Here is a 23,514-nt window from a genome sequence, read left to right as displayed (position 1 = left end):
TTCACTTCCATTGACCTTAATTAATGGGAAAAAGATCTCTGTATAGGAGTGTGCCCTACACCAGCACTCCCATGAGTCTATCTCTCTCCTCCCCATGTGAAAAGACACCTCTGTCCCCTTGTTTTAAGGAGAAGAGAGATAGACACATGGGAGTGTTGGCGTAGGCCATACTCCTGTACAAAAAATTGCTTCCCAAATTTATTAGTTTTCAAAAGTTTTGGCAGGTTAGGTTAAAGTTACCTCAATTTTACCGGCAGACATTTACACGGTTGCCATCATCAACCTCTAATAACGATGACATTTGCGGGGAGCTCCTTAGGGCTATAGTGGACTTTACAATCTTGACCAACTTCCAGATGTTCCAGTGAAGACAGGTTTCTCAACCCCTTGGGTAGCAATTTACAATCATGGATATGAAGGCGATTAAGATTTGGAGGTAGATTCTCTGTCTCTGTCTCCTCCAGAAACTGCATCAACCCTTCCATCTGTTTCCCAATTTGAAGATTTTTGAGTGAGGTGAGTCTGCTTAATCCTCCTGCATGAGGCGACATCCTGAGCATTGGACATTTAGAGAAACGCAATTCACATAGTCTCGGACTTGACAGAAGCGGCTGTGGTAGTATCCTCAGTTCTGGACAGTCTGAAATGAATAGCTTTTGGAGGCTAGGGAATTCATCACTACTTTCCCCCCCTCTATAGCTGCTACTGCTAGATGACCACTCTTCCAACTTCTTCATGTCTCTTAAGAACATAGATTCCAATAGGGGTAGCTCCCCAATCCGAGGGAGGACTTGGCATTCGCCGCAGAGCACGAGTGTCAGAGAGACTAGCTTGTTGTAGCTTTGGAAATCGATCATCAACCATCTGGGAAATGTTAACCCACTGTAATTGAAGATAACTAAACTCCTCAGCTCAGTGTGAGGTTGTAAACTTTCAAGAACCTCAACATCTTTATCACCACTAGTACCACAATCCCAAACAAAATCTAACTTATCAATTTTCGGCTTACTTACCAAATCAGCTTCCCGAGCATCCAGATGATCAATCACATTCTGTAGTGACCTGATTGAAAGTGCACCCTCAAGCTGCCTCAACTCCTTCAGCTCTCTTATCCCACAACCATCATCATCTTTCGAGACAGGAAACCTTGACAATGTCTTGAGACTACTTAATCTCCCAATTCCTTGTGGCATGGAAAGTATGTTATAGCACCCATCAAGGTCTAGATGCTGGAGATTGCGTAGATACTTCATGCCTCTAGGTAACTCACGTATTCCGGTACAACCACGGAGTATCAGTGACTGTAGATTGAAAAGATCGCATAAAGACTCCGGTAATCGTTGTATGTTTTCAGATTTGGAGAGGTTAATATAGTGTAGGAATTTCAAACCGCCAATATCATCCGGAAGCATCTGAATGTTAGAATTATACCAATCTAAGACACGTAAGTACCTTAGTCCTCCAAAAGATTCAATATGGTAACATCTGTGGAAACAATTACCACGACCTAGGTGTATCAGTGTGGATAACCTCTTGTTATCAGGATTTTTGTCCCTGTTTATGGAACTTACACAACACGTGGACGAATAACGGGTCACGAATTTGGAGCTGAGGCTCGATTTCATCTCGCACTCAAATCTACCATACACCTCTCCTGAAACTGCTTCTGCTAAATCATGTACAAGGTCATGCATTACAAATCTCTTCTTATCTTCAATATTGTAGTGCTGAAAGAAAGACCTATGCACCAAATCATCAAAATATTGGCCACCTGCTTTGACTTTCATTCTTGAAGTGTTGGTTCTAATAAAACCTTCTGCGCTCCATAGTTGGATGAGACGTTTCTTCTTGAATATATAATCTTTAGGAAATACAGAGCAATAAGCAAAACACTGCTTCAAATATGTGGGAAGAAAATAATAGCTTAGACTTAGTGCAGCTGGTAAATCTTTGCTCTCTTCTAAGTCCCACATAGAACTATTCAAGACTTGTTCCCAAAGGTTTAAATCTGAACTAGAAGAGCTTAATAGTCCAGCAAGCGTACTTGCTGCCAAGGGCAATCCTTTGCACTTCCTCGCAATCTTCCTACCCACTTCTTCCAGGCTGGAAGCAATAGAGCCATAATTTAAAGATATGTGCCTTTCCATAATCGACCAACACTCTTCATCAGATAAATTTTGTAGATCATGGGTATACATGGGGTGCATCATTGATGAAACTCTTCTACTTCGAGTTGTTACTATTATTTTACTTCCTTCCCCTGCAGCCCAGAATGCAACTCTCAGAGATTTCCAGTCGCTTTCCTTTTCAGTCCAAACATCATCTAAGATGATTAAAAATCGCTTCCCTCTTAATTCATCTCTCAACTTATGTTGAAGTGGTTCTAGATTGCTCAAGTTAGGATTTTCCCCAGTCAAGGACTCTAGAATTGCAGAGGTCAATCTTACAGCATTAAAATCAGTAGAGACACAAACCCAAGCTCTTCTTTCAAAATGTTTCTCTACATCAGGATCATTATAGACAAGCTGTGTTAGAGTTGTCTTGCCTACACCCCCCAATCCAACAATGGCAATAACAGAAACCTGTTTTTGGTTTTCATTTGGATTTGATGACAACAACTTATTTTTTATTGCTTCTGCATCTTCCTTCCTCCCCAAAGTAAGAGGTTCATCAACTAGAGAACCACTCTTCGGCCTAGTATCTAATATTTCATCAATTACACCACCACCATGTGATTTCTGATTTCCTGATGACTCTCTGAGATAGTGATCTTCAAGTTTCTTCTCAATCTCCTCTAGTTTCTTTATGAGTTCATCATTTATAAGAGGCCCGATTTCTTGCTTACGTAAAAGCCCATTTGCAGTTAAGCTAGAGGGGAAGTGCAAGAAACGTACCTCTCCTCCACCTCCATATCTTTCATCTTTTTCCTTACAAGCTTCATAGATGAACTCATCCAATATGTCCTCAGCTCGGTAAGCAGCTTCTCTGAGATTCCTAAGGCAGCGTTTCACCAAGATATTCTTTGCTTGAGCTTGCTCTGCAAACTTGAGCAATTCTTGAATCTTCCCAAAAAGATCTGAGAGTACACGTAGCTCACTTTGCACGCACCAGACCGATCCGAAATCTCTTAATGCATCTGAGGATAATTTGTCAAGCAAGACTGCTACACGAAGGGATACAATTATATCTTCGTTACTTCTTTCCATAGCTTCTCCCTGCAAGAAGAACACCAACAGAACAGAGAGATAAAAAATGTTCAATTCACTAAATACAACGACATTAAAATTATCCTTCAAGGAAGAAGAAAGGAGAAGATTTTACTCTCTTACCTTCAAGATAGAATTGAGGAAAGATACACATAAACCAATATGCTTAGTAAATTATAGAGATGTTGGAGAGTTGCAGATGAACTCCCTTGATCAACAAATCCACTAATTGGTTTGAATGACAAAAGGACACAACGTTTCTTCCAAGAAATTTCTTCTCCCCACCTCTTGGGTTATTAAAGTTACTAAGTTTGAAAATATGTTTTCGACTTTCTTTCTAATTCCCCCAAAAAAATGAAAGTTTCACATCTCCTGCTCCCCTGCCCTGGCATTCTTATATCCCTACATTACCCCTCTATCCTAACTGGGTACACCCTTCACCGATACCCATCAGGGTTTTAAAACCAGGAATCGGGTGGACGATTTCAGTACAGATCAGATTGGAATCAGTCGGAATCGATCCAAAAAACTTTTGAATTTGTTTAAAACGGTAGAAAATCGGGAGAATTTTAGCATGAATATTCTGATTTAAAACGGTAAAAATCAAAATCAGTCCCAATCTGATTCACCAATTTTGGAAACTCTAGACATGTCCATTCAACCTGCTCGCCGTGGGAGCTGCTTCTCCATTCGTACCATTTGTGCTCTGAAATTTCTCTCCTTAGTGACCCGTAGCCTGATAGTTGCTAATTTCTCATTAATTCATTAATTCATTCTCGCTCGACTGTGGATGAAGACTTCCTTCTTGTGTGCATGTTTTCTCTCTCTCTCTCTCTCTCTCTCTCTTTGTTTTCTTTTGTAAAATGGATATTCTGCTGCATTGTTTTTCTAATAATAAAAGAGGGTAACCGGTTAGGATAGAAGGGTAATGTGGAGAGTTTAGAAATATTAGGAGAGAAGAAAAGGTGAAACTTTGATTTTTCTGGAGAAATCAAAGCAAATTTTATATGATAGTAAAGTAACAGTAAATATAAGCTAAAGGATAAAGAGCTATAATGATAATCATTTTTTAATTAAAATAAAACGAAATGGCTACTTTTTTAAAAGCTAGCTTGACTAACCCTTTGCAAACCCGATTAATTCCACAGGCTACATTGCTTTTCTAAATCTTATGGTGGTGATGTGATACCACTAGTCACTTTATCAATAAAAAACCAAAAGTGGATACAATTATTCTTTCAATTTATACCTTGTCTTCAAATAAATTTGGCAATTGCCAATGGTTCAATAAAGCCACCGATCAAGAAAGGAGACACAGAAGAGATAAGCGTGTTGTTTACCCAAAAACTGATGCATCATTGATTAGTTAGTAATCACACACCGAGTGGGCCAAATTAATGCGCTGTAGTAATTGATGCTTTTTGATGTTCATTGGTTTGTTCACATAGGAGTTGGAATTATTGCTAGTATTAGTGGTGATACACGTCATACTTTACAAAGCACCACTTCAATCTCACTCTCTCCTAAGAAATAAGGTTTACCTTCCCAGTCCATGGTGATACACGCTGTAATCACTTCTAAGAGACAAGGCTCATCAACATTTACTGGCTTTTACATATTATAATCTTTAGTGTTAGCCTTCTTTATTAGGGTAAACATCTTGTACATCCCCTAAGGTTTGTTGACTTGTCATGTAGACCCCAAGATTTTTAAACCCTTACTTACAGACCCATAAACCGAGTGTTAGTTAGGTGTTAATTTAACATTGTAAAAGATCAAAATAGCCTTTGTACATCTTTTATAAAGTAACCAAAATAAAAATTACATTTGTACCCTTTATTGCATCTCCAACATTGAAATAAGAGTTGGAGATGCTAACCGGTGGCGGTGACGGTGGTGGTGGTGGTGGTGGTGGTGGTGGTGCTGCTGCTAGCGGTGGCACGAAGAGATGTATTTGATGTCTAAAACTGCCGCTGGCAGAGGAGGGTAAGCCTGATCTGAAATTAGCTTCATAACTTACTGTTACAGCAAGGTTTAGGAATGGGAATCCATTGGTAATGTCGCCCTAGGGTAAGTATTAAGCTCCAAAATTTGAGGCTAATAGGAGCAGATCTAGGAGAGATCGATGCCTCTCTTACTACACCCAGAACTTGAGTCAGAAACTGGGGAGGTTTCAAGTGGCAGAACTAGAGTAAACAGTAATAGAAATCTAAAGGGATTGACCCAAAATAGCAACACTAGAACGGGGTATCAAACCGGGAAAAAGAAGAAACTGAAGCTAAGGGTGAAGTTTTCTGACCTTTTGATAGCCCTCAAGCACACATGCGATGAATCCACAAAATTGGAAGGGGGGGGGGGAGGAGAGGGAGAGAGAGAATTGCATCGTTGAAATTGTTATTTTTAAACTTAAATCAAGGTTTGAGCCTTCAGAGAGAATGGTGGTTGCCTGAATACTTAAACCCAAGTCGGTGACCTGCAAATTCTTTCCAAAATACAAGGTTTAAGCCATTCTCTCTGATGATCTGAAAATTTTTCCAAAAATCAAGGTTTGAGCCATTCTCTTCAATAAAGTAAGGCTTTAATAATTGACTAGCAAAGTGAAACAACCAGAACTTCTAATTGACCGTCAGAGATGTTGTTAGTCAGTCAATGGATACAATCTGCAAAATTTAATCTACAGAAAATTATATCCTCCAGGCACGGTTTTGGTATTGGATCAAATGAATGAATCTAGGGAGTCTACAAGGTTTCAATACGACAATCCAAATGAAATGAATTTGCTTGGACTTCGAATTAGGGTTCCTAAAGCTTTATAGTTAACGATTTCTACGTTGTGGTGACGAATTCTTCTACAAAAACCAAATGGGCTTCTAGCTTTCTAGGGTTTGGTTTATGGAAGAAAACTGAAGAAGGAGAGAACCATGAAAGCTTTAGGCTACCTTCGATTAAAGAGTGAGATTTCGGCAATGGCGGCAATGGCCACCTTCACGCGGCAATGGCTACCGTAGCAGAGGATGAAGAAGTGGAAAGAAGGAAAGAAAAGGAAAGAAGAGGATGGCTACTCAAACACGAATTAGGAAATAAGGGCATTTTGGTCATTTATTGATTTATGGTTTGTTGACATCATCACATAACTTCTTCACTCTAACAGAATGGGTATTTCGTTAGTCAGACAATGGATACAATCTGCAAAATTTAATCCACAGAAAGTTATATCCTCCAGGCACGGTTTTGGTATTGGATCAAACGAATGAATCTAGGGAGTTTACAAGGTTTCAATACAACAATCCAAATGAAATGAATTTGCTTGGACTTCGAATTAGGGTTCCTAAAGCTTTATAGTTAACGATTTCTACGTTGTGGTGACGAATTCTGCTACAAAAACCAAATGGGCTTCTAGCTTTCTAGGGTTTGGTTTATGGAAGAAAACTGAAGAAGGAGAGAACCAGTAAAGCTTTAGGCTACCTTCGATTAAAGAGTGAGATTTCGGCAATGGCGGCAATGGCTACCTTCACGCGGCAATGGCTACCGTAGCAGAGGATGAAGAAGTGGAAAGAAGGAAAGAAAAGGAAAGAAGAGGATGGCTACTCAAACACGAATTAGGAGATAAGGGCATTTTGGTCATTTATTGATTTATGGCCTGCTGACATCATCACTTAACTTGTTCACTCTAACGGAATGGGTATTTCGTTAGTCCTAGGGGTCTGTAAGTAAGGTTTTCAAAATCGTGGGGTCTACATGACAAGTCAACAAACCTCAGGGGGCGTACAAGATGTTTACTCTTTTTATTATATAAACTTGTATTATATATATTGAGAATGTATAATGTGATATTCCAAGATGACACTGAGAGGGGATAAATTACGATCACAAAAATTTTTTCATTTTTTTATTCACAACACACTTGCAATACACACTTGGTATTCCCAACATCCATAACAATATCTCAACAAGCACTCACAACTTGCACACAACCATTGTCTCACTTGCGGCACATACACATAGATGCAATACCACAAATCCTCCTGACACGCATGCATAAATGGGCAATCACATATACTGACTAGTTGGGGTAATTTCAAGTTTATTAGTCCTACATATATAATAATACTAAGAAGCAAACACATTGTCGTATGCACTTCCACTTCGCTACCACAAAGTGGTTAGATCTACTAGAAAGTACACATTCATCCTGTCATCACCATCCACTTCAAAATATCCAAAACAATGCAAATCATTAGTGGTTTTCAACTACAACTACAACGCAAAAACACTCTATCTTGCTTCCACACTTGCCTACACAAGTGCATAGATAATAATCCCAATGGTGTATTTCAACCACAACAATATCTCAGAACCCTTGACGACACAAAGATTAGGACAACTTCCCCATACCCTAACAGACCTCACCATGATAAGTTGCAATATAAAATAGGATTAAACCACATAAAAAAAGAAAATTTTCGGTAAAATTTATATTACTGAACTCAACTCTACTAAGCCTTATACCAACTAAATGGGGTTAGCTTCATAAATCATGTTTCGATATACACCTCTATTCTGAGCTACTCGTAAAATTTGCTTAAAAATGGTGTATCTGAAAATTTTCCTTTTATATCATTTTACTTGGAAACAAATGGACCCTTAGGCCCGGTTTGGTTTGGTTTGTTTTGACGTAGTGCATGAAAAATTTACATGTAAAATTTTTCATATCGAAACATTTTTCAATGTTTGTTTCTCGGAGGTAAAATACGATGTAAAATGTTACTGTAAAATTTTTCAATGTTTGTTTTTCATTTATTTTACATCGTAAAATTATTTAAAATACATAATATGTCATTATTCCAAAATTGAATTAGGCTACCCATATTATGTCACACCCCCATCCCTGAACCGTTGGGTTGTGTAACCAGACCGTATAAATATGCTCCGCTATACACCAGGTTCACTGATGCAGTATCTAAAGGCTAACTCATTCCAACGAAAAGCAATAGATCAAGGAGAAATAGTACAATATTAACAATACCAGAGTTTACGGGAGCTAAATGATATATATATATATATATATATATATATATACAATAACTGTTAAGGTTTATCCAAAATGTTACATTTCTTTCCAATCAGGACTTATGTAATATATATTGTCTAGATAATACATCCATTGTGAAAGGAAACGAAAGAATACCAAATTATATCAAAAGGATGGCCACTTGGCCAAGTATCACTGTTCCAGGTAGCAACATACATTACAATAACACTCTGGTCAAAGCTCCTCCAGGTTCGGAGTCCGCCAATCATTGTAGCCACCAACTGGAGTCACATACTCCACTCCACTTAATTTCAATGTACCTGCATCAAAATCTAAAAGAAGGTTTTGTTTGAGTTAAAATAAAACCGCAAGCGTACGGATCAATCGTAGCTACGGGTTGAACACGAGGAGATATACGCCACTCTATTTAACTAACTTAAAAGTAATGCAAAGTGAACCAAATTAAAGTATTAAATTAAACTAATTAAACTAACGAAAATCAATGCATCCTAACTCATAAGCATCTAACAAAATTAAGGGATTAAATCGGCGTCCTAACACATGAGCATCTAACCTATCAAACTAAAGCGAATTGAAAGGAATAAAAATACAGCCACACATACTAACCATATAAAAAGAAATAAGAGAATAAAAATGCATCCATAAACCACAACCATATAAAATTAAAATAAAAGAAATAGAGGGGGAAGAAGAAGAAGATAGAGAGAGATAGAGGAGATGGAGAATGAGATTGAGAGTTTAGCTAATAAAACCTGGATGTGCTTGCATGAATGTAATTGAAAAGCTTGAATACTTGCATAAACTTACCATGGCCTCCTCTTCTAAATCTTCAAGTCTTGTCATCAACTTAAGAACTTAGACTAGAAGGCTTAAAACCTAAACTAGAATTAAGAAATTACAACCCAATTGAAGACTTAAATTGAAATTAAAGCATAAACTAAACCTATTATAACCATTAACTAAAAATCATAAAAGCAAACTAGAACTTAGAAAAGCCAAAAATCACAAATTAGAAGGAGAAGAAGAGAAGAAATTTCACTAAGTGAATGAGCAATTTTTACAAGAGAGGTAGGGGGTATTTATAGGTGGAGGAGAGGAGAAGAGAGAAGATGGAAGTGTAGGAGAAATATTCCCTAAGAAAAGAGAATATTCTCTTTTCTTTCCTCTTTTACAATGCCTTGAATCCTAAGAAAAAAGAAAAAAAAAAAGAAAGAAGAAGAAGAGAAGATTGTTTACATAGACCTTCTATTTCTACAAAAATAAATTTCCAATTCTAACAAGTACTTCCTTTTCTTTGTAGATATCTTCTCCAAGCAATAAAATCAAAGCATCTTTGATTTTTTAACCTTCCATAGATGAGAAAATATAAATCTATCCCAAGTAGAATTTCAGAAGTGCCCTTGAGAAGTTGGAGGAGAGAGAGAGTAAGGCTGATGACTAGGATTCCTTCAAGAATAAATAAAATATCCATTCTGTCCTTCAAAAAACGTGGAGTATGGGGTGCTTATATAGGTCTCACCATTGTGTTCCTTGCGAAAAATCACCCAAAATAGACCCAAATTTCATCCAATTCGGAGTTGGGGAGCCCAAGATATCTCAAGTTGAAGTTGGACTGTCCAGGGCCTTCCAAATAGAATCTTTCGGGTACAGTAAAGTAACTTCTGATAATTATGTTAAGGCCCCTGATATCCGAACTTCCGCTTCACTTTATCTCCATCCGACTATCAATAATTATAAATAAACCCCTGTAGACCATTTTCACGCGTCGTTACAGAAACGACCATAACTTCTTCGTTTCAACTCGGAATTAAGTGTCGTTTGAACCATTGCGAAACTGACTCGATGGGCTATGCATTCATTTACACTTCTAAAAATCTTAAAAACATCTTCTTAGCATCATCTCCTCCATTTTCACAATAATTCTCCTAAACCCTGAAAAGCACAAGAAAGCACCGAGTAACTCTGTCCAATGTGGTAAAATGTATGTTTTATGCCCTAAGATTTCACACATAAATGTGCTCATCAGATTCCCCCACACTTGAACGTTACTTGTCCTCAAGTAATGGAAAAGATAAACTAACTTAGAATGCAAAAAAAAAATCCTAACTCACTTTCGTAGGAATCACGGTTGCACTTAGCATGTGCAACAAGCCTTTCAACCCCTAGGTTACCCCTAGTGGACGAGTTGTGTCTCGTGGGTGTTTGCAGTGAATATATACCCAAAATTCAATAAATAAAAAAAAAATGATGTAAATTTTTCTCATGGCATAAGTAAGATAGGGCACACAATCTCAAAGAAATACTCAACTAAAGAAGAAGGAGCCAAAGGTTCCCCCACACTTGAATTTTATGACCCCACATCAATTCAAGTAACAAGCATGCATCAAGGTCAAGGGATCTCCTCATATTTTCTAAACACTACTCACCTTCAAGTAAACCACTCATAACATTGATGGAACCAAAGACTTAGGCATTGAGTATTTTTTACCATACTTTCTTTTCCAGGCATTAAGGCAAAAGCTTTTTTTTTTTTTTTTTTTCTTTCTCAACAACAAACTCTTTTTCTACTCTACTACTGTTATCTGAATGACATGGTGGAGCATACACTAGACACCCAAATACTTGGTAGCTTTGCTTTTTGCGTGTATCCATAAGACATTGAGACATTGATGCAAGAGTTTTTTTTTTTTTGAGTTTCCTTTCAAGGAATTTCGATCAAGTCACCCTGCTTCATGAGGCACAGTGCCCTGTCTAGTCCCAAGGAATTCCACTTTTCTTTTTGTTTCTCTCTTTTTTTTTTTTTTTTTCATTCACTTTCACTTTCATGCCTTGCCACAAACAAATTGGTCTCAACTACTAGCCAAAAGATCAAAGGGGTCCATAAACACATAGAGGAATCTAACCATCACATGAAGTAGCACTCATATTTTCAAACTCAATCCCCATCACCGAATACAAACCAACTACCATCCTTGAAAATGGATTTTTTTATTATTTTGCATGCTAGGAGGGCACCTAATTCCCTCTCACTCTCGCTTTGCAAATCGAAGAGACTTATGCACATAACCAAAAACTATCGCCACAGTCAAAATTCACAAAATTCATAATTAAAGTCCAACACACCCCCCTCCACACTTAATTCATGCAGTGTCCTCAATGCATGCAGAAAAGAAATAATAAGGACAAGGGAGGGGATACATACCAGGATATCAGGGGTCAAGGTAAAGAGGCTCATGGAGATTCATGACCTCTTCTTCAACTGGAGTAGGCATCTCTATGTACGGCTTCAATCTTTGGCCATTGACCTTGAAAGTAGCTCCTGTACTTGGATTGAGGACTTCAACAGCCCCATGAGGATAAACTTTTTGAACAATATAGGGGTCATCCCATCTAGAACGCAGCTTACCTAAAAAGATATGCAAACGAGAATTGTACAACAAAATATTCTGGCCTACCTCAAAAGATTTTCTCAAAATGTGCCTATCATGGAAAACCTTGGTTTTTTCCTTGTAAATTCGGGCATTCTCATATGCTTCATTCCTAAGTTCTTCCAACTCAGATAGTTGGAGTCTCCTATGGGCACCTGCAGTGCGTAGATCAAAGTTAAGCTTCTTGATAGCCCAAAAGGCCTTGTGCTCAATCTCTACAGGTAAGTGACATGCCTTTCCATACATTAGATGGTACGGAAATTGACCAAGATCGGTCTTGAAGGCTGTCCTATGGGCCCACAACGCATCTACCAATCGGTTAGACCAATCCTTGAGGTTCGGGTTGATGGTTTTCTCAAGAATTTGCTTGATCTGCCTATTTGAAACCTCAACCTGGCCACTGGTCTGGGGATGGTAGGGTGTGGCCAACTTATGGACGACAACATACTTTTTCATGAGGGCCTCAAAAGGCCGATTATAAAAATGCTTGCTCAGATCACTAATGATAGCCCGGGGAGTACCAAAACGGGAGAAGATGTTCTCCTTCAGAAATTTCACAACCACCTTGTGGTCATTGGTCTTACAAGCAACTGCCTCAATCCATTTAGACACATAATCCACAGCAAGTAATATGTACAGGTTACCAAAAGAGTTAGGGAAAGGCCCCATGAAATCAATACCCCATACATCAAACACCTCAACCACCAGAATTGGGTTGAGGGGCATCATATTTCTCTTAGTAAGATGCCCTAAGGATTGGCATGAAGAATATGCCCTGCAATAAGTAAAAGCATCTTTAAACAGACTAGGCCAATAAAATCCACACTGTAAAACTTTGGTCGCAGTCTTATTAGGCCCAAAATGGCCTCCACAAGCCTCGATCATGGCAAAAAGATAAGACAGATTGTTGCTCATGATCAGGGACACATCTCCGGATTACTTGATCCGGGCAGGTCTTAAAAAGATAAGGATCATCCCAGAAGAAATACTTAACTTGTGAAAAGAAACGATTCTTATCTTGGGTGGACCAATGTACAGGTGTCACACCCGTAACCAGATAATTAACAATGTCAGTAAACCAAGGTTCACTAGACACTGCCATCAGATACTCATCAAGAAAATTCTCGTTGACTGGAGAATCAACAGTCAAGGAATTAGGCAGCCGGGATAGATGGTCTGCAACCAAATTTTCACACCCTTTCTTATCCCTAATTTCAAGATCAAATTCTTGTAACAAAAAGACCCACCTAATGAGGCGAGCCTTGGCATCTTTCTTCTGCACAAGATATTTGATAGCTGCATGGTCAGTATAAACAATCACATGTGATCCAACCAAGTAGGGCCTAAACTTCTCTAAAGCAAACACAACAGCTAAAAATTCTTTCTCAGTGGTGGTATAATTAAACTGTGCATCATTAAGAGTCCTACTTGCATAATAAATCACATGGGACAATTTATTGATTCTTTGCCCAAGAACAGCCCTTATAGCAAAATCAGAGGCATCACACATAAGCTCAAATGAAACTGTCCAAATTGGAGCTTGAATAATGGGGGCTGAAGTCAACGTTCTTTTCAATTGCTCAAAACTATCATGACACTTAGAAGAGAAATCAAATGGGCAATCCTTTGCTAAAAGAGAGGTGAGAGGTCTAGCTATTTGGCTAAAGTCCTTGATGAATCTCCTGTAAAAACCTGCATGGCCAAGAAAAGATCTAATGTCCTTCACACTCTTGGGTGGTTATAAATTGGCAATAAGGTCCACCTTAGATCTATCAACCTTGATCCCTTCTTTGGACACAATGTAACCAAGAACTATACCTTGCTTTACCATGAAGTCGCACTTCTCCCAATTCAGGACCAAGTTCTTTTCTATGCATCTTTTAAGAACCAAAGAGAGATGATGCAAGCAATTAAAAAAATTAGAGCCGTGAATAGAAAAATCATCCATAAACACCTCTAGGAAGTGCTCTACCATATCAGAAAAGATACTCATCATGCACCTTTGGAATGTAACAGGGGCATTGCAAAGCCCAAAAGGTATACGCCGGTAAGCAAAGGTTCCATAAGGGCATGTGAAAGTGGTCTTGTGTTGGTCCTCTAGAGCAATAGGAATTTGGTTATAGCCTGCATAACCATCAAGAAAACAATAATATTCATGGCCAGCTAGTCTCTCTGACATCTGATCAATAAAAGGCAAGGGGAAGTGGTCCTTCCAAGTTGCAGCATTCAATTTCCTATAGTCAATGCACACTCTCCATCCCGTTTGGATACGGGTTGGAATCAACTCATTATTAGCATTCTCAACTACAGTGACTCCTCCTTTCTTAGGCACAACCTGCACAGGACTCACCCATTGGCTATCAGAAATAGGATAAATGATGTCATAATCCAAGCATTTTAGGATCTCTTTCTTGATTGCCTCTTTCATCACAGGATTAGGCCTCCTTTGGGGTTCCCTAGAAGGTTTGGAACTCTCCATCAGATGTATATGATGTTGAACAATGGAGGGGCTAATACCTTTAATGTCAGACATGGTCCAACCTATGGCTTCCTTATGGTCCTTTAGAAGCTTAATCAACTCTTCTTCCTGAATAGAAGTCAAATCAGAAGCAATAATAACAGGAAGAGTATGATCATGTCCTAAGAAGGCATACTTGAGGTTGGAGGGCAATGCCTTCAACTCTAATGTGGGGGGCTCAATATTAGAGGATTTGGGAATGGAAGTGGATAGGGGTCCAAGGGGCTCCAAAGGTGGCTGGAGGCTCCAGACCTCAGATAAGGGAGTATCATCAACACCCTCCAATTCTTGCATACATTCTTGAAATCCCGAATCAAAATCAATCTCAAAGAACGTATCAATATCATCGGGAAATCCTTGAAGCATATGCACCTCTTCATCCATGTCAGGCTGTTTGCCCAACCTAAACACATTGAAGTCACCAGAAGTATTGCCAAAAGATAATTTCATGAGACCATTCCTGCAATTGATTAAAGCATTACTGGTAGCTAGGAATGGTCTACCCAATATGATTGGGATTTGGTCCTTGAAGTTGGCAATGGGTTGGGTATCTAAAACAATAAAATTCATATGAAAAATAAATTCCCTAACCTTCAACAGGACATCCTCAATCATTCCCTTAGGAACTTTAACCGATCGATCTGCAAGTTGAAGAGTAATTTTGGTCGGTTTCAGTTCTCCCAATCCCAGTTGTTGGTAGACATGAAAGGGTAAGAGGTTCACACTTGCACTAAGGTCCAATAAGGCATGATCAATAGTAGTATGGCCTATAGTGCAAGAGATGGTGGGGCTTCCAGGATCCTTATGCTTGGCTGCTACTGGCTGTGAGATTAGAGAACTAATGTTAGCAGCCAAGAATGCCTTTTTGGGCACATTGGTGGTCCGCTTTTGGGTGCATAAGTCTTTGAGGACTTTAGCATAAGCGGGGATCTGGGCAATAACATCCAACAAGGGGATATACACCTGAACTTGTTTGAACACATCCAATATCTTCTCCATAGAAGGAGACTTCTTGCTAACCAACCTATTTGGGAAAGGAGCAGGTGGGGTATAAATTCTTTCAGGGTTGGTCTTTTTAACTTCCTCAACAGAATCCTCTTTGGTTTCCTCAACCAAATCATCTCGGTATATCTTTAGGTTCATCGGACGAACTTGAAACAAGAGGGCACTTCAATGGCCTCTTGAAGGGGGACAACAACGGGAGTATGAGATGATAAAGACCGAGGTGCACTAGCCTTGTTGATACTCACGGCCACTCCTTAAAGCATAAATAACACTTACCTGTCTGGAGGGCCCTTGGTGCTGTTGACCTTGTGCAACATTGGTTGGAGGAGCTTGGGTACCTTGTCAATATGAACCTCGATGCCTAGGATTTGGCTCAGTCGCTAGGTAACTTCCCTGTTTCCCTCTCATGCAGGATTGTGACAAGCTGGGTGAGTTGTTTTTCCATGTTATTGTGACTTGTCATTAGAAGAGCTATCTTGTTGTCCATCTCATTCAGTCTTATTGCCTCTCCTATATTGGTAAACCCTGGGGGTTGCTGATAAGGTGCAAGGAGAGGAGGCCTAGCAGAATTAATAGAACGTCCTGGATGAGGATGAGGGGGAAAGGGGTTAGGAGATATTCCTTGGCTTTGTGGTGCATAGTTGGGCCTTTGGGCACCAACCTGGCCTTGATGGTTAAAGTTGGATGGGCCTGCTTGGTTCCCTTGATTCCATGAGAAATTGGGGTGATTTCTCCATCCTGTATTGTAAGTATTGCTATATGGGTTATTTTGGTAGAGAGCACTTACATTCTCAGTGCTGGAATTGCCCACCAAGGTGTTGGGGCATTCATCAGAAAGGTGTCCAGGGGTTTGGTACCAACTGCATACCGACACATGGTTGACCGAATTAACTATGGACTCCAACCATTTTATGAGGCTGTCAAGTTTGGCCTCCTTGGCTGGCATACCCTCAATGAGATACCCCTTAGTGGTCCTTTCAGCCTCTTAGGAAGATTCCCATTCCCTAGTCTTATCAGCCAAGTTGATTAAGAATGTCCATGCATCATTCTCCTCAGAAAAAGAAGTAAAGCCTGCTGGACACATAGACTCTACAAGTTGCTTGGTCTGATAATCAATACCCTCATAAATAATTTGGCATAGCTGCCACAAGTCAAAACCATGGTGAGGGCATTCTAAGAGGAGGTCCTTGAATCTTTCCATGAATTTAGAAAATGACTCATGTGGTTTCTGCCTGAACTGGAGGATGTCACTTTTAGGCTTATTGGTCTTGTGAAGAGGGAAGAATTTTCTCAAAAATACAATGGTGAACTCATCCCATGTATTAATGGAGTTTGTTGGCGAGTCCATAGAGCCACTTCTTGGCCTGGTCTTTCAGGGCAAAGGGTATAAACCTAAGCCTAATCGTATCATCACCAAATTACGGACCTTAATTAGAACACGACCTCCTCAAATTCCCTAAGGAAGAGATATGCATCCTCATTAGCCATCCCATGGAAATGGGGTAGCATCTTGATCAAGTTGGTCTTGAGTTCATAGTTATTCCCCGTAACAACAGTGAGATTAATGCATGAGGGTCGTGCAGCCTAGTGGGGTAAAACCTATCCTTAAGAGTCTTGGATTGTTGGTCACCCATGGTCAAAGGTGGTAGAGAAGGTGGTCTTCTAATAAGACGATTACTTGAATCACGAGTCCACACCTTAGCCACCTAAACAGATATGAGGTCTTCTTTAGAAAAATTAAAGAAAAATAAAACACTTAAAAAAAAAAAAAAACTAGAAACAAGAGGGAGCCCAAGGTAGATAATGCATCTCTATCCCTCAAAAAGCGAAATAATGGTTCAAAAGCTGTAAGGATGCCATATAGGTTGACAGCAAGGGAACCCGTATAGTCTTCTATAGCCACCTACGTGCGACTCCAATATGGATTCTGATGTAGAATGGAGGTCTACTATACGTTTATGTTTCCAACACTCTCACTATTTCGCTTTCCTGTTATCAAGAGTGGTCACCTCCAAAGATAAGTCACATGTCAATCCACCCAACCAAGTCAAGATGTAGCGTCATAGGTAACTTAATCCTATGAGGGACACCAAAAGATGAAGGGTTGAAGCATATAAAGGACTTTAGATTGGGCGCACACTATTTGAAACAGAAGAGAAACAAGAAGAGGTTTTCAAAATTTGATTTTTTTTTTTTTTTCAAAAAAAAGAAGAGAAAATAATAAACTAAAACACTTCGAACTACTTAAAAATCAGATAAATAAAATGGACAATAATCTCCCCGGCAACGGCGCCAAAAACTTGTTTGAATTAAAATAAAACCGCAATCGTACGGATCAATCGTAGTTACGGGTCGAACACGAGGAGATATACGCCACTCTATTTAACTAACTTAAAAGTAATGCAAAGTGAACCAAATTAAAGTGTTAAATTAAACTAATTAAACTAACGAAAATCAATGCATCCTAACTCATAAGCATCTAACAAAATTAAGGGATTAAATCGGCGTCCTAACACATGAGCATCTAACCTATCAAACTAAAGCGAATTGAAAGGAATAAAAATACAGCCATACATACTAACCATATAAAAAGAAATAATGGAATAAAAATGCATCCATAAACCACAATCATATAAAATTAAAATAAAAGAAATAGAGGGGAAAGAAGAAGAAGATAGAGAGAGATAGAGGAGATGGAGAATGAGATTGAGAGTTTAGCTAATAAAACCTGGATGTGCTTGCATGAATGTAATTGAAAAGCTTGAATACTTGCATAAACTTACCATGGCCTCCTCTTCTAAATCTTCAAGTCTTGTCATCAACTTAAGAACTTAGACTAGAAGGCTTAAAACCTAAACTAGAATTAAGAAATTACAACCCAATTGAAGACTTAAATTGAAATTAAAGCATAAACTAAACCTATTATAAACATTAACTAAAAATCATAAAAGCAAACTAGAACTTAGAAAAGCTAAAAATCACAAATTAGAAAGAGAAGAAGAGAAGAAATTTCACTAAGTGAATGAGCAATTTTTACAAGAGAGGTAGGGGGTATTTATAGGTGGAGGAGAGGAGAAGAGAGAAGATGGAAGTGTAGGAGAAATATTCCCTAAGAAAAGAGAATATTCTCTTATCTTTCCTCTTTTACAATGCCTTGAATCCTAAGAAAAAAGCAAAAAAAAAAAGAAAGAAGAAGAAGAGAAGATTGTTTATATGTACCTTTTATTTCTAAAAATAAACTTCCAATTCTAACAAGTCTTTTTTTCTTGTAGATATCTTCTCCAAGCAAGAAAATCAAAGCATCTTTGATTTTTCAACCTTCCATAGATGAGAAAATATAAATCTATCCCAAGTAGAATTTCAGAAGTGCCCTTGAGAAGTTAGAGGAGAGAGAGAGTAAGGGTGATGACTAGGATTCTTTCAAGAATAAATAAAATACCCATTCTGTCCTTCAGAAAATGTGGAGCATGGGGTGCTTATATAGGTCTCACCATTGTGTTCCTTGCGAAAAATCACCCAAAATAGACTCAAATTTCATCCAATTCGGAGTTGGGGAGCCCAAGATATCTCAAGTTGAAGTTGGATTGTCCAGAGCCTTCCAAATGGAATCTTTCGGGTATAGTAAAGTAACTTCTGATAATTGCGTTAAGGCCCATAAAATCCGAACTTCCGCTTCACTTTGTCCCCGTCTGACTGTCAATAATTATAAATAAACCCCTGCAGACCATTTTCACGCGTCGTTATGGAAACGGCCATAACTTCTTCGTTTCAACTCGGAATTAAGTGCCGTTTGAACCATTGCAAAGCTGACTCGATGGGCTATGCATTCATTTACACTTCTAAAAAACTTAAAAACATCTCCTTAGCATCATCTCCTCCATTTTCACAATAATTCACCTAAACCCTGAAAAGCACAAGAAAGCACCGAGTAACTCTGTCCAATGTGGTAAAATGTATGTTTTATGCCCTAAGATTTCACACATAAATGTGCTCATCAGGTTTCCTTGAGGAGTGAGCTCCATTGAGCCTAATGAGCAGTTAAGCCACACAAGCATACACAACGAAAGATGAATGAAGTTTGATCGCAAACCAAATATGATAAGCGAATCCCATAGCGTCCCATACCACCAGGATAATCCTCACATCATATATGGTTTACAATCATGCCACATGAATGCATGATGAAGTTCAATTTTATTATTATCCACCTAACAAATAAATGCCTAAGTCTGGTAACGTACTATTGCAACACCATAGATAGCATCCCCGATCTCGGTACATAAGCGGATGGTATACCAACGATGACATCCGAGTTGCGGTTGAAAGCCTACAGTACTGGTCTCCACCAAGAGATATACGCAAACCCCCTTGATAACCCTAGCTCTATCTATCCCGAAACTCACCAAAGTTCCCCCGAGATTCGAGAATGGTAATTTCATCACACAGGACATCACCATCTGTTAACCAACACCTTACCCCCTGTTGGTAAGGGGTGTAGTACGGAGTATATTATCCTAGCCAAATGCATCTATTGTATGAAAGGGTACGCACATGCATAAGCCAAAGGTCGAGTCCATAGTACCGAAAGATGGTCAGCCGGCTACCCTCTCACCCCCTCTGGCCTATACATGCACATACGAAGTGTGGAATGTGAATACCCAAGACGGTCGGCCGGTCACCATCCCGTTTCCCACCTAATGTAATAGATATTTCTAATACAACAGTAAGTACGACGATACCAGGTCCAGCACCTACCAGCACCCGGATCCCGTTTCTAAAGCCTTGTACTACATGCAATGACTTACTTATCCATATGGTGATCCCAGGCCCAGCACCCACTGGCACCTGGATCTCATTTCAATACCATTCGTATACGCACAACAGTAATCATAAATGATAAATATTGCTAAACAAGTAATGTAAATCCACAACAAGGCATGTATAAAATGATCATTCACTAAATGCATATCCAATGACAATTGTATACATTGAACATACATGCATGAATAGCAAACGCAAGGGTACACCATGTCATAAACATTCCATAAATTAATTCGATCGCTTAACTCACTCACTTTGTTCTTCAATCCAGTGATTCTAACCAAAATCTGATTCCCGCGCGTACCCGTATGACCTCTCTGGATGGTTGTAGTTTCCTAATTTAATATTTTTAAAAGGTGCAATAGTTGTAGACAACCCCCCCATTAAAATCTCCTAAAAACCCCTACTCAAATGTCCTTGAAATAGGCGAGGTCACCAGAGTAAATTCGATTTTACCAAATATGTCAATGCACAACATCCAGATTTGGGCCCACTTTTGTGGGCCTTCCCCACCGATTGGATTAATGGTTTCTTCATATGAAATATAGTCCTTTAAGTCTAGTTTACAACACATTTGGAATTGCATTAATTGAGTATGTATCGGCTGAGTTATGGCCGAAACAATGAGAAAAAGTTAGTTTGACCAGCAGGAACAACAAGCATCACAGGCAGGAGGGTCTTGCCGGTCCCGTCGTACCGGTCCTTGGCAATAGCTCACTAGAAGAAGGACTGGACTTGGACCGGCAGATACATCCGCCACTCCCCTTGCGTTCTTCCTGCTGGTGGTGCCCAAAAATATGTGAAACACCTAGGGCTTGGGTCTTAGGTCAGTTTCAAGCTCAATTGAGCAATGAGGGGTCCTTGGGTGGTCTTCCTACACCTATAGGATGGTTATCCATCCCTTGATTAGCTCCAATTCCATTAGGATCCCCATGAAACCCAACACATAAAACCTATAAACATCATGGTCTTCCATAGGAATCCATGGATTAAAGCATAGGGAGGTAGATGGGGTTCCTTAACTACCAAGAATGGCAATAATGCCATCATTTATGGCATGCCATATGGTGGGTGAGGGTATAAGTAGATACCCAAATACACCACACACTTAGCCTAAGAAAATAGGAAAGCAAGGAAGAGATGAGATGAGGGGGTGAACATACTTATAATGAGGTAAGCCACTCCTTCTCCTCCTCCTCCTTCTTCTTCTTCTCTCCTTCTCCTTCTCTATTTCTCCTTCTCTCCTCTTCTTCTTCTTCTTTGGCTGGCCTTCAAGAGGGAAAATGAGGGAGAAGGTTGCAACGATGAGAGGACAGCAAGGGGGTAGCACCGGCTCCACCTCCTTCCTTCTTCCTCTTCTTCTTCTTCTTCTTCTTCTTTCTTTTCTTTTCTCCTCCTTGCTCCCATGATTTAGAGTTTGCAATTGTGAGGTGAATAGTGGTTTGGTCCCTTTTTATAACTCATTTAGGTATTAGGTCATGTTTGGTTAGGCCTTAAGTCCTTAGGTCCTAATGGGTTGGGGCTTGTTTGGCTATGCAATAAATCCTTAAGTCCAATTAGGTTATTGGGCCATTTCATGCACTTGGGCCCACAGCCCAACACTACATGGAGTATAATGACCCTAGTGCCCCTAGGTCCAGTTAAAGTTAGGAACGGATAGGTAGGTCCCACTCGGTCTAGGTAGCGTACATGCATACGCTTTAATCAATAACCCCTATAACCTTCATTACAAGCACAACATAGGGTGAGTTGACCTTAGTACCCCTAGGCTAGGTTAGCCTTAGGTAGAAATAGGTTTCACTTAGGGCTAAGTGGGCCCCCACATCCACTTGATGTAGTTTAATGATATCTATAAGCTACCATCCATGTTCAAACATATGATAAACAATTCGAAGCTCACCTTATGCATATGGACTCCGACACATTGATTCGCATGAGTCAAATATGATGAACACAATGTATAATTATGTTTGGCAATCATTGTTAGTGGCTTACCCCCAATCATCCCAAAGTGGTGGAGGAAATCGGTACTGGCTTTGGCGCGCCTGCGGAGGATATCCTAGAATACTCCTTTGTCGACAAACCTCCCTTGTCTCTGTCAATGAATCTTTCCTCGATGACTTCCCCCGTGTCACGGTCAACAATCTTATGTGATGGCTTGAGTATCATGGCCCACAAATCTCAAGCGTACTCCACAGCCAGTTCTACACACAAAGTTCAAATCGGACTGGGAAATCAGACCGGGATTTAAATCAAGTTTTGGGCACGGATTTAACATATTATATGGTTGTAAAAACAATGTATTAACATAGGGCACACAAATACATAAGCCTTATATCTCTCTCTTCAGCTGGCGACAATACCTTCATGTCATGTCCAGTGCCTTTATGAAACTTGTAGTATTTCTTTTGGATCCTGTCTTGGCCTTAGATATCATTGGCCTTGGCCAACGAATGAGTTCCCAATCATGTATTTGCATCAGGATGCATGTCCTTAAAGTATTTAAGGGGGTGTAATCGGGGCTTGGATCCCTTTCTTGCCGCCGTTCTGCCTTTATGCTTCTTGTCTTTGTCTTTTCGGTCGCCCTTGTCATTGGATGAACTTTTCTTCTCTTGGGCCTATGGTTTATATGCTTTCTTGGCCTTCAGGATATCCCTCATATTGGAAAATTGGTTGCAGCGATCCCGCAAATCCTCCATATTATCAGAGGGTCCAATGTATTTGACTTAACCAACTCGTCATCCATAATACCTCCGTACAGGGCATTATATGCCATGACATTGTCCAGATCCTTGAAGTCCAAAGATTCCTGTGTGAACCGAGTGAGTAATTCACAGATCGATTCATCACTTCTTTGTGTCACTGCTAGTAAATTAGTAGTTATTTTTCTTTTGCTTAATGATACTCTGGAAGCGAATAACAAACACTTTGCATAGTTCTGCAAAACTGCTGATAGATCTGGCCTTTGGGCTTGAGAACCAAGCAGTGGCCGCCCCTTTGAGGGAACTTGGAAACTCTCGGCAGGTGACCTCCTCTAAACCGCCATACAGGGTCAACACAGTGTTGACATAATTGATGTAGTCATGTGGGTCTGTCTTCCCATCGTACCTCTCAAAACTTGGTAGCTTGAACCCCATGGGGAGGTTCACATTCATGATAGCTGTTGAGAATGGGTGATCACCTAGCATTGAATGCACATTACAGAGCGATCGCCAATTATGATTTTTTAGCTTTTCGTCGATCTCTTTCAACTTCTTTGTGAGGTCAGTTTCGACCACTCGACTTGCTTCTGCTGGGTAGGGTAATCGTTGAACTCGATCCCCAACCTGTCCGTGGGCCCCCTTGGTAGGTGGATTATCGAACCCAATCCCTGTTCGGCCTCGAGGGCAGCTTGTCTCCCACAAGTAGTCAAACCCGACTCGCTCCCGCGCCTTCTGCATGATCACTCTCCCGGCGGGGATCCTGTTGAGACTATGTTGCACT

At 39.7% G+C, this 23,514-nt stretch overlaps 1 protein-coding gene across 1 annotated transcript; it reads right to left on the bottom strand.

Annotated features, from left to right (window-relative positions):
• Positions 1 to 278: 278 nt before the first annotated feature.
• LOC122645084 (disease resistance protein RGA2-like) lies at positions 279 to 22,200 on the bottom strand. The gene is made up of 3 exons (XM_043838431.1): positions 22,116 to 22,200; positions 5,032 to 5,198; positions 279 to 3,215 (listed from the first exon to the last, which is right to left on the bottom strand). Exons 1-3 carry the CDS (start codon positions 22,198 to 22,200, stop codon positions 279 to 281), a joined length of 3,189 nt encoding a protein of 1,062 aa, XP_043694366.1.
• Positions 22,201 to 23,514: the final 1,314 nt, after the last annotated feature.

The sequence above is a fragment of the Telopea speciosissima genome, chromosome 11 (genome assembly GCF_018873765.1).
Source record: "Telopea speciosissima isolate NSW1024214 ecotype Mountain lineage chromosome 11, Tspe_v1, whole genome shotgun sequence".
In the NCBI taxonomy this organism is placed as follows: Eukaryota; Viridiplantae; Streptophyta; class Magnoliopsida; order Proteales; family Proteaceae; genus Telopea; species Telopea speciosissima.
This window is presented reverse-complemented; position numbering and strand designations above follow the sequence as displayed.

Bases quoted from the DNA above. Each gene is read 5' to 3' on its own strand.
- LOC122645084 (XM_043838431.1), bottom strand. From the start codon at position 22,200: ATGATACTCAAGCCATCACATAAGATTGTTGACCGTGACACGGGGGAA. The intron at 5,199-22,115 runs GTTTGTCGACAA...ATTTCAGATCAG, and splicing joins CATTGACAGAGACAAGGGAG to GCTTACCCTCCTCTGCCAGC. The intron at 3,216-5,031 runs GTAATTTTTATT...TTCTTCTTGCAG, and splicing joins ATGCAATAAAGGGTACAAAT to GGAGAAGCTATGGAAAGAAG.